At 49.3% G+C, this 17408-nt stretch overlaps 1 protein-coding gene across 1 annotated transcript in view; it reads right to left on the bottom strand.

Annotated features, from left to right (window-relative positions):
* Positions 1-1534: 1534 nt before the first annotated feature.
* Positions 1535-17408, bottom strand: part of LOC307237749 (contactin-associated protein-like 4) — a gene marked incomplete at both ends in the record, with an annotated part of 153711 nt that continues 137837 nt past the window's right edge. The window contains 4 exons of the mRNA XM_080010513.1: positions 1535-1731; positions 3533-3604; positions 5312-5533; positions 15776-15863. Coding sequence (XP_079866639.1) covers positions 1535-1731; positions 3533-3604; positions 5312-5533; positions 15776-15863 — 579 coding nt within the window. The remainder of the gene's footprint in view (positions 1732-3532; positions 3605-5311; positions 5534-15775; positions 15864-17408) is intronic.

The following is a 17408-nucleotide window of genomic DNA, read 5'->3' as shown; positions in this document are numbered from 1 at the left end:
TTAATATGTCTGTCACGTCTGTGAGGATGAGGATGGAGAGCTCGGCGGAGACAACAATCCATTTTTGGCCACAGGTTCGGACGTACAACCGCATAACACCGAAATCGGCTGATGACTGAACCTCCCGCCCTCGTGGCGAAACCCTCATCCATTTTCCGAGGTACGTGCCACGTTTTTTTTAAACGGCATTTTTGAGGCCCGGGCCACCGGAGGAGACGCCGTCCGCCCCGGCGGTCCCGCGGGACGCGCGCCCGGCACTTCCGCTCCACCGCGGCGAGGCCGCGAGAACAGAATGAGTCGTGTACATTTTAAGTTTTACAACTTCCCTCATTAAATTCCCATCTGCGCTTCCGGCTCGGGCGGCGGGACGGTGATGTTGGTTTGATTAACAGCTGCTGCGGGGCCCTCGCCTTCCTCGTCCTCCATCCGTTCCCGTTGTTTGGCGATGAGAAGAACCGAAACGTGGGGGGGGGGGGGGGGCCCAGAGTTTTGTTTTTTTTCGTTTTTGTTGCGGTGGCCACGTCTCTTCTATCTGGCCTCCCGGTCTCTCACAGTGGGCTTCTCCACCGTCATCTCTCTCTCTCTCTCCGTCTTCTCGTGAAACACCCGACGCGGATCAGAAAAAAAACGACGGACGGGGGTAAGTTGGCAGCCCAGCTGTTTTAGAGATTTATCTCCGGTCTTACCGTTTGGAAACGCCCGGAGCGCCGTGTGGATCCACCGGCGTGGACCGCCAGCGAAAACAGAAAACCGAACAAAAACAGGAAAAAAACAAAAACAAAAAAAAAAAAAAAAAAAATTTTTTTGAAGGCGCTTGCTTTTGGTCCAAATGCACCAACAAGGACGTCGGCTCAGCAGAGCGGAGGCTCGCACTTCCGTCAGCTTGGGTTCCAATCTGGAAGTTTAGATGTCAACCCCCTGAAAAAGACCTGCACGTTTCCCTTCCTGCCGACGCCGGGCCGCCCCGCGCACGCACCCCCGACACCATCTTCAACGGAGACTACGCCGCATCTCTCTCGCGCCGGCCTTGTTTTTTTTGACCGTTTGGGAGTCACCCTGAACGACCGCCGCCGGAATCACTTCAAGTGAAGTGGATGCGGAAGTCAATCTTTTTTCCCGCTCTCGAGGGCTTCAGACCGCCGCGCAGAGAGAGTTCCTCTAAAGAAAGTGGGCGGAGCCGAACTTCAGCCAAAAAGTACCAACCACTCACTTGTCACATTTCGATATGATTCATGAAATATAAGCCAGACACTGTTAAAAAGACGTTAAATCCAACATTCACATTTTGGGAAATATTTACAGTTTCAAAAACACCTCATCGACACCGTGTATGCCGAGATCTTCCGCTCCTTTGTACCAGTGTTTACACTATTTACAGTCCAACGAGTCATTTTTCCGTCCCCCCACGTTGGCGGGCCGGCGGGTCCATCGACGAGGCCGCGTGGCTTCACACACGTACTGTTAAAAATAAAAAAAAAAGCAGAGCGCCCCCCTCCCCGTCCGTCCCAACTGAGCCAGTTTGCCGGCGCTCCGGTCAGATGTAATACTCCTTGGTGCTTTCGCTGGGAATGTTGAGCGAGTCGCCCTGGCCGCTGATGGGGAAGTCCGGGCTGTCCTCGGGTTTAGCGGCCTTCACCTCCTGGCCGCGGTACGTCTCTTTCCTCCTGTAGAGGCACCGGGCCACGATGGCCGAGCAGGTCACGGTCACGAAGATCACCGCCGCGATGACGCCTGCCGTGGGGTAGAGGGAACGGAAGCGTTTGGACGAGAGGAAAAAAAAACCAAAAAAAGACAATTGTATGAGAAAGAAAAAAAACAAAAAAAACACGCTTGATCGATAACGACGCTTCTCCTGGGAACCTGAGTGCGAACGCCGGGTCTGAACCGCGCCGGCCTCTCGGGGGTCGCTGGGGGCGGGGCGTTCGTGTTGATGGTTTGCACGGCAGCTTACTGAGAGACTGGCTCACCAAAAATGAATCAAAATTAATTGGACGATTTAAGCCCGAAATAGTGTTAAATTACTGTGAGGTACAACATTGATTTCTAATCATCTTTTTTTTTTTTTTTATGGTTTACGGTTCAGTTGGTTTGCTTCCAAATTGGATTCCCTCATTAAAAGAGTGTCGCATAAACTGCAGCAAACACAGCATCCGAGCGGCCCCACTGGACTGGACTGGACGGAGAATTTAACTGAGCTTAAAATGAATAATAATAATAAATAAATAAATAAAAATAATAATAAAACGAATAATTATTATTATAATTAACTTTGTTAACACTAATAGAAAGTAGCAGATGAAGTTTAGTCTACTTGCTACCAAAGCAAATTAAAAAATAACTTTCATGGGCGACTTCGCAGGTGCATTGTTCGCCTTTTGTGGCCGCGTTACCGGTGCGGGTGAAACGGTGAAACGCACGGCTGACTGCGCTGCCGCGCACAAGGCCTCTCGCTGCTCCGGTGCTCTTTGCGTGTACTTAAATGAGATGGGATGCATGCATTTGGTGCAAAATTGGCCCCTTTCTTTGCAAATGGCGTGAAAATGATGGAAGTGGTCAGGCGGCCCCCGGGGGCACCGGACAGGTGCCCTTATTTAAATTGCAACATGGATAACGCTGCAAAACAATGGCAAATTGCACTCAGCGGCAAAACTTTATGGGATGGTTTGCACCGGCATATCATTAGCGCAATATGTTTTGTGAAGTGGACGTTGAGACGGTGCAGATAGCGGGTGCAATCGACGCGCAATTCCTGTTGCTATTCGTGGCCCCCGATCCATTCTTTGTGAATTGGCCCCTCAATCTTTCAGTCTCATTAATTTGAGGTAAAAAAAAGAAAAGAAAAAAGAACAGAACTTGTTTTAGGGCCTCGGACTCCACCGTCTGAAGTGAAAAGAGGCTGGAATCACTGCTGAGAGATTCACAGTCTGCTCAGTGCGGGTGAGCGGGGTCAGAGGTCACCTCGTCATACAAAATGATATTTCAATATCCGGAGAGACGTGAAACCTGACCCGAACATCAATCAACGCACCGTTAACCAGACACGTGCGGCCTCGTGCTCACCGGCACAGATTGGGGCCGAATCCCTATTTAATTAATTCCTGTATTGTCCCGTCGGCTCCTGCGCTCTTCACTGATTGAAAACTTATCTCGACGTCACACGCTGTGATCGGGCGGAGGAACCTAGAGTTATTTTAATGGAATTCCTGCAAAACAACGTAATTATTGCCCGGTGTTCAACAGCTTTTGCCTTTGGGATTATTAAAAAAAAAAAGAAAAATCAAAAAAAATAAAACAATAAAAAAAGAGATGAGCTTAAAGAAAATATTTTTTGGACAATATAACGAGAGGAAAACAAAATCATGTTTGAACAGCACGCTCCAACAGTTCACAGCTGTGAGGGTGTCGGCTTAATAATATAAGCGATAATATATATTAGAATATAAGATAATAATGAGATAAGATCCAGTTGAGGATGAGAACGTCAGCAGGCAAAGTTCTGGGTGAAAGGTGGTGAAAGGTGGTGAAACGTTACCTCCGATCAGAGCAGAGTCACTCCTGACTGAGTTGACCAGAGGCTGCCCTGAGTTCACTGAACCAGACTGGTCTGGAACGATAGAGAGAGGAGGAGGAGGAGGAGAGAGAGGGAGGGAGATCAAGAGTGTGCAGAGTGAGACAGATAGACGGAAAGACGGATGATGGATGGATGGATGGATGATGAATAGATGGATGGACAGATAGACAGACAGACAGACAGACAGACAGACAGACAGACAGATAGATATATAGACAGATAGACATAGATGGATAGATGGATAGATGGATGGATGATGAATAGATGGATGGACAGATTGACAGACAGACAGACAGACAGACAGACAGATAGATAGATATATAGACAGATAGACATAGATGGATGGAAAGATGGATGGATGATGGATAAGGAACAGAGAGAAAATAAAAATAAAAACAAAATACAAAGCGGATGCAACCGAAATAGAGAGAGGACGGAGGAAGGTCCAGAAAGGGGAGATCAAGGTGGAGCGGGAGGAGGGAGACAAAAGGAAGGAAAGAGAAGGAAATATTAAGAGAGCAGCGGCGTCAGGGAGAGAGGCTGTCGGCCATCTTGGCTCCGTCAGTGACACAGCACCGCCCAAAAGAACACAAACGGAAACTTTGGCTTTTTGGGCCAAATCCATTAAGCCTCAAAGAGACCTAACGAGGACGACTAACGAGACACTAACGAGGACGACTAACGAGACACTAACGAGGACGACTAACGAGACACTAACGAGGACGACTAACGAGACACTAACGAGACACTAACGAGGACGACTAACGAGACACTAACGAGACACTAACGAGGACGACTAACGAGACACAAACGAGACACTAACGAGACACTAACGAGACACTAACGAGACACAAACGAGACACTAACGAGACACTAACGAGACACTAACGAGACACTAACGAGACACTAACGAGACACTAACGAGACACTAACGAGACACTAACGAGCAGCCTCCTGCTGGAAGAAGAAGAGACGCAGGGCGGGGGGGGGGGGTGATTTTCATTCTAGTTGTGTTTGTCGTGTAATGAATGAAACCTTTTCAGTTAATAAGGACTGACAAGCAACACACACACACACACTGTGTGAACTTGCAGTGTCAGGATGCAGTGTTTCTGTGCCACAGCAGCTTCAGTGGAGTTTCCTGTTTTGTTCTCACTGGTTCTCACCGGGTGCTTTGCACACACTGATCCCATTGATACGGTTATTGATCATGACTTAGTTATCAGGTCATTGATCATGACTTAGTTATCAGGTCATTGATCATGACTTAGTTATCAGGTAATTGATCATGACTTAGTTATCAGGTAATTGATCATGACTTAGTTATCAGGTTATTGATCATGACTTAGTTATCAGGTTATTGATCATGACTTAGTTATCAGGTTATTGATCATGACTTCGTTATCAGGTTATTGATCATGACTTAGTTATCAGGTTATTGATCATGACTTCGTTATCAGGTTATTGATCATGACTTAGTTATCAGGTTATTGATCATGACTTATCACGCGGCTCCTGTGGAACACACCACCCGAGCGGCCGACAGCGGCTGTCATCGCTCGGGCGCTTCGCGGGCGCACTCGCCAGTGGCACCATCTTTGGCGCAAACATGGAAACTACAAGGGAGGAGGTCTGTGGTGGAGTTGACGAGATGAACACGGACTGTTATCACGATTCCCCCGGGTTCACCCCAACCCCTGGCCACCCCCACCCCCCACCCCCGACCCCCCCTCCGCCCACCTGCCAGGTGATGCGTGTTCTCCGCCGCGCGGGGGTCCGCCGCAGCGGAGGCGGCGCCGCAGGCGGACCGGACCAGCGGGCCGGCGACGGCCACGGGGCCGGCGTCCGGGTGGAGCAGGGCGGCTTTCAGCGGGCTGATGGAGTTGAACTGCACCACCGACAGGCAGCCAGTGAAGCCCCGAGAGGCCACGCGGGCGTCGTCCGGGTCCAGCTCCTCAGACTCTGAGAGGGAGGGAGAGAGAGTCAACAACACGGGCGCGGTCTGAACCCACGGGGGGCGCGGTCTGAAACGCTGTCGACATGACGGAGAAGTGATGGATGATTTAAGCATTCAGAGACGCGTGGGAAAAACAACCAATCAACGGAAGGATAATTGTGAACATGAGGTCAGAACGGCTTTATTCGTACATCAGGTCATAAAGTACCGTGTTTGGGGTCGGAGCCCACACAATGTGGGGAGAGGAGCCGCTTGTGCTTCCTCTGTTTATTCTTCTTTTCGTTCTTCTCCCGATTCCTCTCGGGAAAGCCGCCAGTCCCGGTGTGGCGTTTGATATGGCACGGGCCCCGTGCGCAGGCGTGGCAACGCGGCCGGCGACCACGCCCTCCTGATAGTTTCAAAGCGTCAAACCTGTTCACTTTTTTTCTCCCCCGACAAAAAACTCCTGAAATTCGGTTCCCTCATGAAACAAGACGTACAGACCGGAAGCCCGACGGGAAGTCGGCCATCTTGGATCAGAGTTTGCAATTCTAGTCACTTTTTGGTCGTTTTCACGCTCTGCGCTTTTGCCAACTCCTCCGGGGCGATTTCTGGGATGGCCTTCACACTCGGCGAGCGTCTACAGAACACCGTCACCCTTCAAAGGTTGAGTTTTCGTGGCAGAGCCTTGAGAACCTCGCGTTCAAAAACAGGCAGCGTTTACGTGACCTGTTGCTCACTTTTCCTTCATCTCCATGCGCCGTACTTTCGCCGTCACCTCCTCGGCCATTTACCGGGTCTCACCTGCACCTGGAGGAGCCGGTCGTAGCCGCTTACAGCTTGAATTCAACATTACATTCCTTGCGATGGGCCCAGGTGTTTCCGAGGCTGACATCGTCCCCCGTCTCCAAAGGGAGCCACGGGATCTTCCTGTCGAGCGCCTCAGCCAGGGAGGGCTCAGTGGCTCCTTTTTCATTTTACTGCCAGAAATCAAAGGAGTTTTTTTCGGGGTTTGTCGAAAACCCCCCCCAAAAAAAAAAACCCTCTTTGAATTCGTTCCGGGTTCAGGTATGGGAACGGGAATCGACGTGATCGGCGACATCAACCGTACTGTAGAGGTCAATTTAAACGTTACGATAAACAAAAAAAAAAGCTTTCGTTTAACGATTGCTACCGCCCCTGTGCTACGGACATCACCTACAAATATGAAAAATGTTTTTTTTTACTGGACGATCCTGATCCTGATCCCTGGTCCCTGATCATGATACGTGATCCGGATCCTGTTCCCTGATTCCTGATCACTGATCCCGGTGCATATTTTACATATTTTAATATTAAAGGCTTCATACTTCCTCCCACCCGCATGTTGTCCTGGATACTGAGCGGGTGGGTGGGTATAGCCAGGCCTTCCAGGTGAAAAGGTGGGTGTAGTTCGAGTGCAGTTCATTCATTCATTCATTCATGCATTAATTAATTAATTAATTTAATCCATCCTCATCAATTCACTCATTAACTCACTCATTTATTACATAATTAATTCATGCACTTATTCATTCATTCACTCACTCATTAATTCGCCCATTTATTAATTCATTCACTCATTAACTCATTCATTCAGGCATTCATTCATGTTTTCACACATTCATTCACCCGCTCACTCATTTGATCATTCACTCATGCATTCAGTTATTCATTAACTCACTCATTAGTTAATGCTTCATTGATCCCCTAATTTATTCACTCACTCATTGCCTCATTCATTCAGGTATTCATTCATGCATTCACTTATTCATTAACTCACTCATTCAATCACACATTAATTCACACACTCATTATTCGTGGGATGGTAGCTCAGGAGGTAGAGCTGGTCGTCTAGTAATGTAAAGGTTGCTGGTTGGATCCCAGGCTCCTCCTGCTAGCATGCTGTAGTGTCCTTGAGCAAGACACTTAACCCCTCATTGCTCCTGATGGCTGCGTCCGTCGCTGTTTGAACAATTGTAAAGTCGCTTTGGATAAAAGCGTCTGATCAATGTAATGTAATGTAATTATTCACTAACTCATTCATTCATTCAGGCAGTCATAAACTCACTCATTAATTGATTAATTAATGCATGCACTCATTCATTCATACATTCAGTCACTCACTCATTAATTCACTCACTCATTAATTCAGCCACTCACTCATCCGATCACGTATTCATTTGTTCACCTATTCACTCATTCATTCAGTCAGCCACTCACTCATTAATTAATTGATTCATGCACTCATTCCTAAATGCATTCATTCACTCAATCATTCATGCAGTCACTCTTTCATTCACTCATGAACTCATTCAATTAATCATTCATGCTCATTCACTCATTCATTGCCACCCAGTGGTAGCAGCATCATGGTTTGTACTGTTCATCGACATGCAGGTCTGTAGAAAGAGTGTGTGTGTGTGTGTGTGTGTGTGACGTGTACCCAAAAAACATCCTCACCCACACACACACACACACACACATGCATAGTGTGCACACGCAGACAGGCCCACACGCTCATACTAGTATATTGAGTGGTAAGTGATGAATCCCCCCGTCTGCTTCTATTACCCCCCCCCACACACACACACACAGTGCTGTGTATTGAGTGCTTATTGATCTTTCCCCATTCTCCTATTTTACACAAACATCGAATCTTTTCCTTTCCCTCTATTCTACTCTAACTCCGTCTCCCCCTCTACTATCCCTCCACTCCACTATCCTTCTACTCTATCCTTCTCTCTACCTCCATTTTACCTCTACTCTACAACCACTCTACTACCCTTCTACTCTACCCCTACTCTGCCTTTCCTCTACTTTACCTCTACTCTACCTCGATTCTACCCTCCCTTTGTCTACTTCCATCTCCCTCTATTCTACCTCTACTATCCCTCTACTCCACTATCCCTCTACTCTACTATCCCTCTACTACCCCTCTACTCCACTATCCTTCTACTCTACGCTCCCTCTACTACCCCTCTACTCCACCATTCTTCTACTCTACTCTCCCTCTACTCATCTATCATTCTACTCTACTCTCCCTCCACTACCACTCTACTCAACTATCCTTCTACTCTACTCTCCCTCTACTCTCTAGCTGATATGATATTACTCTTTAATTTTTCAATTTAAATGATGATAAAATATGATAAAATGTCCATGATCTGATATTTATCTACCTTGTTATGACATCAACTCTGCTTAATCCCACACTCCACCCTCCTTCGCTCCACCCACCTATTCCCTCCTTCACTCCACCCATTCGGCTGTCATGTTCTCCATCCTCTCTTCTCCGTCGTCTCTTTTTCTTTCTTCTTCAAATCAATTCTCTCTGCTTCCTAAAACACACTCAGCTCCTGTTACGGCCCGAGGCACCGCCCCCCCCCACCCTCTCTCTCTTCTCTCTCTCTCCCTCCCTCCCCCTCTCCCTCTCTCCTCTCTCCCCCCTCTCCCCCTCTCACCATCTCTCTCTCCCTTCCCCTCTCTCTCCTTCTCTCCCCCTCTCCCTCTCTCTCTCTTTCTCTCCTCTCTCCCCCCTCTCTCCTTCTCTCCCTCCCTCTCCACCTCTCTCTCTCCCTCCCCCTCTCCCTCTCTCTCTCCCTCTCCCCCCTCTCTCTAATTCTCTCCCTCTCTCTCTCTCCCCCTCTCTCTCTCTCCCTCTCTCCCTCCCTCTCCCTCCACCTCTCTCCCTCCCTCTCTCACCATCTCTCTCTCTCCCTTCCCCTCTCCCTCCACCTCTCTCCCTCCCCCCCTCTCTCTTTCTCTACCTCTCTCCCTCCCTCTCCACCTCTCTCGCTCCCTCCCTCTTTCTCTCCGTCTCTCCCCCCCCCTCTCCTTCTCTCTCTCTTCCTCCCGCTTTCTCTCCATCTCTCTCTCCACCCCCCCCTCTCTCTCCCTCCCGCTCTCCCCTCCTCTCTCTCCCCCGCACCATAGAGCGGACAAGCCGCTCGGGTTTACGATTAGCGAGGGGGCGAGCGAGCGAAGCTCCAACACACGGAGCCAAAGTAATTACCGAGGACTAAATAAATCCGGACAGAATGTCACGGCATTTGGCAAAATGTACTTTCAACCGTTGAATCAGGAAAACATCTCATTTAAAATCAAAGCGACGCCGGTTCCCCCACCGACGCCATGACACCTCCCTCCTGCACCGCAGCGAGCGAAGCCCTCGACGGTGGACGACGGGGCGCCCCGTCCGGACCCCGCTGGGACACGGGGCTCGAACCGCTTGTCGGGAAACTCAAGCTCCCGGTCGGTGAAGGGCGTCGTCACAGCGCGGCGGAAACGAGGCGGCACGGGGACGGCGGGGGGGGCGGCGCGGGGACGGCACGGGGACGGCACGGGGGGTGTTTCAGGGACGGCGTGGGGATGGCGCGGGGACGGCGCGGGGACGGAGCGGGGATGGAGCGGGGACGGAGCGGGGACGGCGCGGGACGCGGCTCGGGGACGGCGTGGGGATGGAGCAGGGGGCGGCGCGGGGACGGCATGGGGACGCCGCGGGGGGCGGCGTGGGGATGGTGCAGGGGGCGGCGCGGGGACGGCATGGGGATGGAGCAGGGGGCGGCGCGGGGACGGCATGGGGACGCCGCGGGGGGCGGCGTGGGGATGGTGCAGGGGGCGGCGCGGGGATGGTGCAGGGGGCGGCGCGGGGACAACGTGAGCCATCACACTGACACCTTACCACTCTGAGCATCCCTGACTCAGGGGCTTTCTCCGTCTGTCATTCACCCCCTCAACCCCTCCCTCCCCCCGTCTCTCCCCCTCCCTCGCTCCATCTCTCCCCCCCCCCCCCCCCCCCCCCCCCTCTCTCTTCACCCCCCCCCCCCCCCCCCATCCTCCAGCTCCGTTAGTTGTGCTGATGGATGACAGCCCCGGCAGGAAGTGACAGTAAAGTTCTCTTCCCCCGGCGCCTGATGTGACGCTGATCTGAGCGTCCGGGGCGGAGGGCGGCGCCAGCCTCACGTCACCGCCGCCGCCGCTTCCATCAACTCGTCGCTCATCATCCGTCCTCGACTTCCTCTGACAAAAACTAGGATCAGAAGGTAATTTTTTTTTTTTTGCGGAAGCCATGTGGTGGATCTCAGTGACATCGTCATCAGGCTGCGTGAAGTTAAACACTTTTCTTAATTCGAGATCAGAGACGGGCAAAGAAAAAAAAAAGGAAAAAAAAAAACCCATTAAAGTTATCAAAATACATCACAGAAATAAATCTGTTGAATACGATATTTCATTGAATCAAAGCTAACATCTCATTTTAAATCAAACCAACATCCACTCACTCAAACTAGCGTCTCACGTCTAATAACAACTGTTATCTGACAGTAAATTAGAGAGAGGAGTGGAGCCCACCGACGTTCTGCCGATGTTCCCCCCGATGGACCACAACAGCCCCGCCCCACCCCGCCCAGCCCCGCCCTGCCCCACCACACCCCGCCATGCCCGCCCCGCCCCGCCCCGGTTCCCGTGGCAACAAGACGACTGGCATCGCACTTTTCAGGAATCGTTGGTGTGGATTCACCGCCGGCCAGGATTAAAAACAGATGCAGTGCAGAGACCAGAGGTAGAAATGCCACATTATTTCTAATCCCATTGAAATGAAGCCACCGCAGGCGTTAAAAAGCTAAACCGAACGTGACCCGAGCCGTTCGTCATGATAAGACTTCATCGATCCTCGGGGGAAGTTCAGGACTCGGGGCTGGAAAGAAATCCTATTGGAAACGGAATATTATTTCATTTATTCCGATGAGTTGATAAGTATTTTATGTGCTGCTACTACTCCACACCATCACTGTTGGAATACATATATTTCAAATCCATAAAACCTAAATACTGCTCATCATGGCTAAAATTTGGTCCCGAAACGTGAGTTGGGACTGTCAAGCCCACGGCCTCCCAGCGCCACTAGAGGCCGCTCTTTCCTCATCTGCCGCTCCTCCCTTGGGCAAACTCCACACCCAGGCCTGAGACCATCATCACCATCATCATCATCCTCATCATCATCACCTACCGCAGTATTTATTCTCCGGCCCCCCCAGTCACTCATCGCCAGATCGTCGGCTAACTTTCCCGATCTTTCCGTCCTTCCTTCATCCATCCGGTTCTCCGTTCCTCCTCCCAGATCCTGGATCCCTCCTTCCCGGTCTTCACCGGTCCCGCCCTGTCCTGCTCCACCTGGTCCGACAGTCCCACCGTTTCGGAACCGCTCCAACCCGACCAGACAGAAGGGGTCCTGTCGTCTCCGCTGAGTCTCTTCGTTCACCCCGCTCAACCCAGCGTCTCTGCGTCCGGTCCACGTTCGAGTCCCTCCGAGCCTCCAAGTCCGAATCCCCGACCGAGCTCTCCACGGATGCTCCGGCTCCACCGCGCCGCCGGGTTTTCCCAGCATGCACCGCGACAACAGCATCCAGCGGAGGGGAAAGGCGACCCGCGAGCACCCCAGAACGCCAACCCGTGCCCCGAGCATCCATTTCCGTCGTTTACCGGGGGTCGGCCGCGGAGGGCTACACCGCCCTCTAATCCCGCTCTGTTGCCAAACACCACCTTGCACCACCTTAGACTATTAAGTACAAATCAATACAACACAATACTCTACACTGAGCAGGGATAAAATATAAAATTGAATAAATTAATAAGAAAAAATACAAATAAAAAATTAAATACAACCGCACGACAGGTATTCATAGATAATAATATAAAGCGGCCTCTGTCCTCTGAGACCCCCCGCCTTATCAGCATGGTACGGTCCGGCGGCCGCTTCGCTGCTCTCGGGTTCAAAGATAGTAACGCCGGTGAGGCGCCAGTGAGGCTCCATCGGCCGCTGCGGGGAGGGGCGGATCAAGCGGAGGAGAGCCCGACGCTCACGCTGTGCGGGATTCGGGGTTTGTTTTCTCGCTTTTAAATATGTATGCAGGCCTCGCCGCAAATGAAAGTGCCCGTCAAACTGCCGCCGCTCTGTTTGCTCTAGTTGCGAGGGAGGGGGGTGGAGGGAGAGGAGGAGGAGGAGGAGGAGGAGGGGTGGAGGGGAACTGTCAGTGGATGGGAGTCGCCTCTGGCAGGGGAGTGAAGCCGGTGTAACTTTCGGGGGGAAACTTTGACGCGGGAATTAGAGGCGGGAAACAAAAAAAAGAAAAACGGCGTCGTTCACGTCGCACGTCTGAAGTCGGAATGGAGGATCCAAAATGGAGGAAGTTACCGTTCAGTCACATCAACCTATTTTATACAAATCTCTTCTGCCAGAATTATAATTACGATATTAACTGTGACTTTACTCTTCGTGAGGGAGCTCGTGCCCAAACGGCCTCGCTTTGAAGCTGGCTGACCACGCCCATCTCACCACACACTGACTCTGCCGACTCTTCACCTAAGTTCCTGTTAAGTTCCTGTTTGTCATTAAAGCTTCTGGCGAAAACTATTTTCGTGGTAAAAATAACATTTTACAAGCCGTTGGTATTGGAAAGGACATGACTAAGATCCAGTGAGACGAATCAGACGTGGCCTGCGGAGCTCGTTCCGTCAGACAACTCGACGGCGCCGCGCGCTTCCGCCCCCTTATTTGGCCCTACTAACTATTAAAGCAACCAATCCCTCCGGCCCTCCCTGCTTTACTTCCTGTTACGTTGCCTGCTTGCTTGCTGCCTTGTTACGCTCCCTCCGCCTCTGCATTTCTATCCCATGGGGGGGGGCACATGCACACATGCCCGGGGGCCCCTGAGTGCGAAGGGGCCCGGTCCGCGATGGGAGAAAAAAAAAAAAAATTATTTGCATTTTTTTTAAATGTCGGGCTCCAGCTGTGGCACAAAGCTTGACCCATTCTCTTGAGCTTGATAATTATCCAATCAGAACGAAATAAAAGTTGTTTCCAAGAAGATGTAGTATTATGATTGATTGTTTTACTGGCGAGATGGCAGAGCGAGGGGTGACTTTTACCCCCTGCGGAGAAATCCCCCCCAGAAGAGGAATAAATCACCTGTTAAAGCCTGTGTCCAGGTCATTGTTGAACAGGCTTCCCTTCTCTCTTTCTTTCTTCCTTCAGTTCGGTCCCGTTCGGTTCACATATTGGAGTTCGCATATCCGAAGGCGGCCGTGCGGAGCGCACTCGGACACGCCTGTTACCGGCGGGTGGAGGGCCCGTCCCCGGGGAGCTGCCGCCGCCGCCGCCGCCGCCTCCGCCTCCTCCGCCTCCTCCGCCTCCGCCACCGCCTCGCCCTCCCGGGAGCAGAGGCCCAGACCGGGGGTTGAGACGGCTCCTTTCTCCGGGATAATTACGCGATTTGATCCTTTTATTTTGCCCCCCCTGCTCTATATCCATTGTTGTGATGTTTCAGGAAGTGGCCCAAAAAAATGGAAAAGAAAATGTAAAAAAAAAAAATACTTATTTTTCTGAACCTCCGCGCTGCCCGGGTCTCACTGGGGTTTCTTTTTTTTTCAGCCTTTTTTTAATTTAATGGGCATAAAGCTGTCCCTGCACCTGCTCAACCGGACTTCTTATTCAGCCTTTCCTTGACCAAAAGTGTGATTATGGTCTGGTGGATTTGACACGCCAGCTTGACTGCAGCTCAAAATAGTTAAGGTGGGGTTTAATGGCTGGGGTGCAGGGGAGCCGTACGGTTGGTGAAAAGTTAGGACAATTTTAAGGGCCTGTGAGTGACAGGGGCCCCCCCAAAAAATGATGAAAACATTTGAGTGGGGCCCGATGTGATATATTGTCAAAATCCCTGGCAGCGCCCCTGCTGGGGTGGGTGCCGTGGGGTGGGCGTGGTGTGCGCGCGCGCGCGTGCGCGTGTGTGTGTGTGTGTGTGTGTGTGTGTATGAGCTTGGCAATGAGCTTCAGTGCCCAGGGGCCCCTGGGGGTCCTAATCCAACCTCAGTGCCTGTGTTTGTTGTACACGTCACTGTGAGTGATGAGCAGTAGAGCCCAGACGCCCCAAACTCAAACCATCTTTAATAAATAAAGATCATTTTAAAGTAAATCTAAGAGTCATCCGTCAGAACTGCCCTCGATTTTAAGTGTCACTGTGCTGGATAGTGGAACACCATCATGCAGGAGGTGACGGTGCGGCGGGGCTCTTGCATCTTGGAAATATCGGTGAAAAAAATACATTCGGCAGATTCTGCCAGATCTGCTGGTGAGAAACATAACACACATAACACATAACACCTGCTGAAAGTATGAGCGAAGATAACAGGTGGGCTTTCCAAAAACGCGGATTATTAATGACATTGCACTTATTTGAAAGATCACCACAGGCTCTGACACATGCCGACATCGATTAGAGGTTGCGTCACTTTTATGTTGAACTTTTATCAGTTGCCGCTGTGATGTCCTCCTCCTTCTCAACTCAATGCCTCCTCCGTCGTCTCACCAGACAAAGATAAAAAAATAAAATAAAAAATAAAAAGCAGCGTCTCCTCTGAGGGTTATGACCATCAGACTGTGTCTGAAGTGGTCAGCGGAGCATCCAGGCAGAACACTCCTCCCTCCGACACCGAGATTAGCTCTTCAGAATGTGCCGCCGCCGCCGCAACTCCTCTGGCCCTGAAGGCGGGTCGTGTGAGGGCGTCGCCGTCTCACCTCTCTGAAGTGGACGCGCCGCTGCGGCTCAAACGGGGCGGGCGACCGACGCGCAACTTGGAAATTGTGATGGACGGCGGCGGCGAATGGCGCGGACCCGAGGGAAGAAGAACCCCGAGTAGAGAGTCCTTCTCCGAGGCTGCGATGGGAGTATTTCACCGTGGTCGGCAATCGCTGCGACCTCCCGGAGAAAAAAAAAACGACGCCAAGGCGGCGCGGGGAATGGCTGCCTGGGTGACATAGTTCGCACTTTTTTGCGTTTTAATGATTTTTTTAATTGCACACAGATTATCATGATGAGAGAAGAGCTCCTTAACATCAGGGAATCAACTCCTCTGGACCAATAACCAACAGTATCCTGGGCATAGAATGGCAGTTTTATGCTCTGTATATTTTTATATATTTCACTACTTCTGTTGTTTATATTTGGCAATTCTTATTATAATTTGTTTTTACTTTTTATTTTATTTTATTTTATTGTTTGTTTTTTTATTTATTCATTTAGAGTATTAAAGTTTTTTTGTTTTTGTTTTTTTTATACTAATCGTCTGTCGAAATGCACCAATCCTCACCATGACAAATTCCTTGTACATGTAAATGCACCTGGCGGAAAATAAACTCATTCTTATTCTGATTCCTATTCTGATTTTGATAAATAAACAGGCTTCTGACTTACCGGACACTCGTCCCAGAACCAACCACTTGAGGGAGTTGAATTCTCCGTCAGACGTCAGGGTGAAGTTTTCTCGGCTGTTTTGGTCGATCTGAAAAAAAACAAAAAAACAAAACAGAAAAGGTTTTATTTTAAAGATTGTGGTTACTCTATGAAATGATGATGTTCAAAATATTAAACATTTTTCAAAACATTTTACATTCAAATCAGAGAGGACTGATTTGAACGTAAAATGTTTTGAAAAATGTTTAATATTTTGGAGAAGTTGCAACATGTTCAACATGTTCATATTGAGACGTTTTGTCAAAAAAAAAAACCTGTGAAAAAATCATCAAGTCGAAGAGTTTCAGGTCAATGTCAATGTATTGTTATTTAACACTGTAATGGCTGTGATGCTGTAACGGCTGTAATGTTTGTTATAATTTTATATCTAAAATTGAGGAGCGTAATTTAAAAGTGGGAATTGGTTGCTAAAAAAATCCATGGAGATTATGACTGATAGTTGTATATTACCAACATTTATATGATTAATGTGTCAAACTGTGTCACAGGGGAGGTACGAGAGCTATTTACTTTGCTTTAACTTAATTAGGTTTATAGTGATTTAAAGTATAAACTAGTTGATACAGAACTTATCTGACCTTTGCACTATGAATAAAACAATGTACAAAGCTGCATACTGCATACACTGTACTTATGAAAATGTCCAGAAAATATGCTCTCTATTGACATTAAATATCTGATGAAATTACGACTGTACCAAAATAACTATATTTATATAGTTATTATCAATTATATAAATATTTAATTCTGTACAAAACAAACAAACAAAAAAAAAATATTAAAAAGCCAATAATAATAATAATTTCCAAAGCCTGTGAAAACCACATCTATAATGTGATTTCTTTTTTCTGAATTTATTTCTTGGGAGAAGATGCATTTTCACCACGGCAGATTTGACAGATATTTCTTTGGACAGAATTCCTTTAATGGTTGAATTGCAGCCTTGGTTTTTGGGGATCTCTCTGGCTCTTCATGCTGAAAGGCCCGGCTCTGCTGGGCGGCGTCGGCTGATCTGAGGCAGGAGTGTTCTAATGAGAGGCTGCTCCGCCTGGAAACTCTGCCACGCCGATGCAGAGACAAGGGAAGTCAGATAAAAGTCAGAGGAGACGACGACGATGGGGAGCTGCGATCGGAGCCTGCTTTTCCCCGTTGTGACGGTAAAAACACTTCTGGGCGCGTTGTGAAGCATCCGCTACACCACTATACTTTCCAGATAAACTTAACAGTCAGTAAAAACAAGAGAAAAATAGGTTGTTTTGCAGATATTATTATAGATATATTTTGCACAGATATTATTTATCAGTTAAATCTGGATTAAAAACTGTTAAATATGGATTCATGGGTGGGGGATTTGAGACACACGGAAAATTGACATAAGAAATGGTTAACAATTTAAAAAACAAAGAAATTTGACACAATATACAGAATGTGTTCTACGCACAACCTGAATTTAAAGGCTACGGCACTGCAGCTGTGATGGGTCAAAGCGCGCTTCACACCGAATCCGACAAACGCCAGGAACAAAACGGAAGTCCATTTGTTCCTCTGGAGGGTCTGAATCCGCAGTGAAAAG

Source organism: Zeus faber (assembly GCF_960531495.2).
Source record: "Zeus faber genome assembly, chromosome: 12".
NCBI lineage: Eukaryota > Metazoa > Chordata > Actinopteri > Zeiformes > Zeidae > Zeus > Zeus faber.
This window is presented reverse-complemented; position numbering and strand designations above follow the sequence as displayed.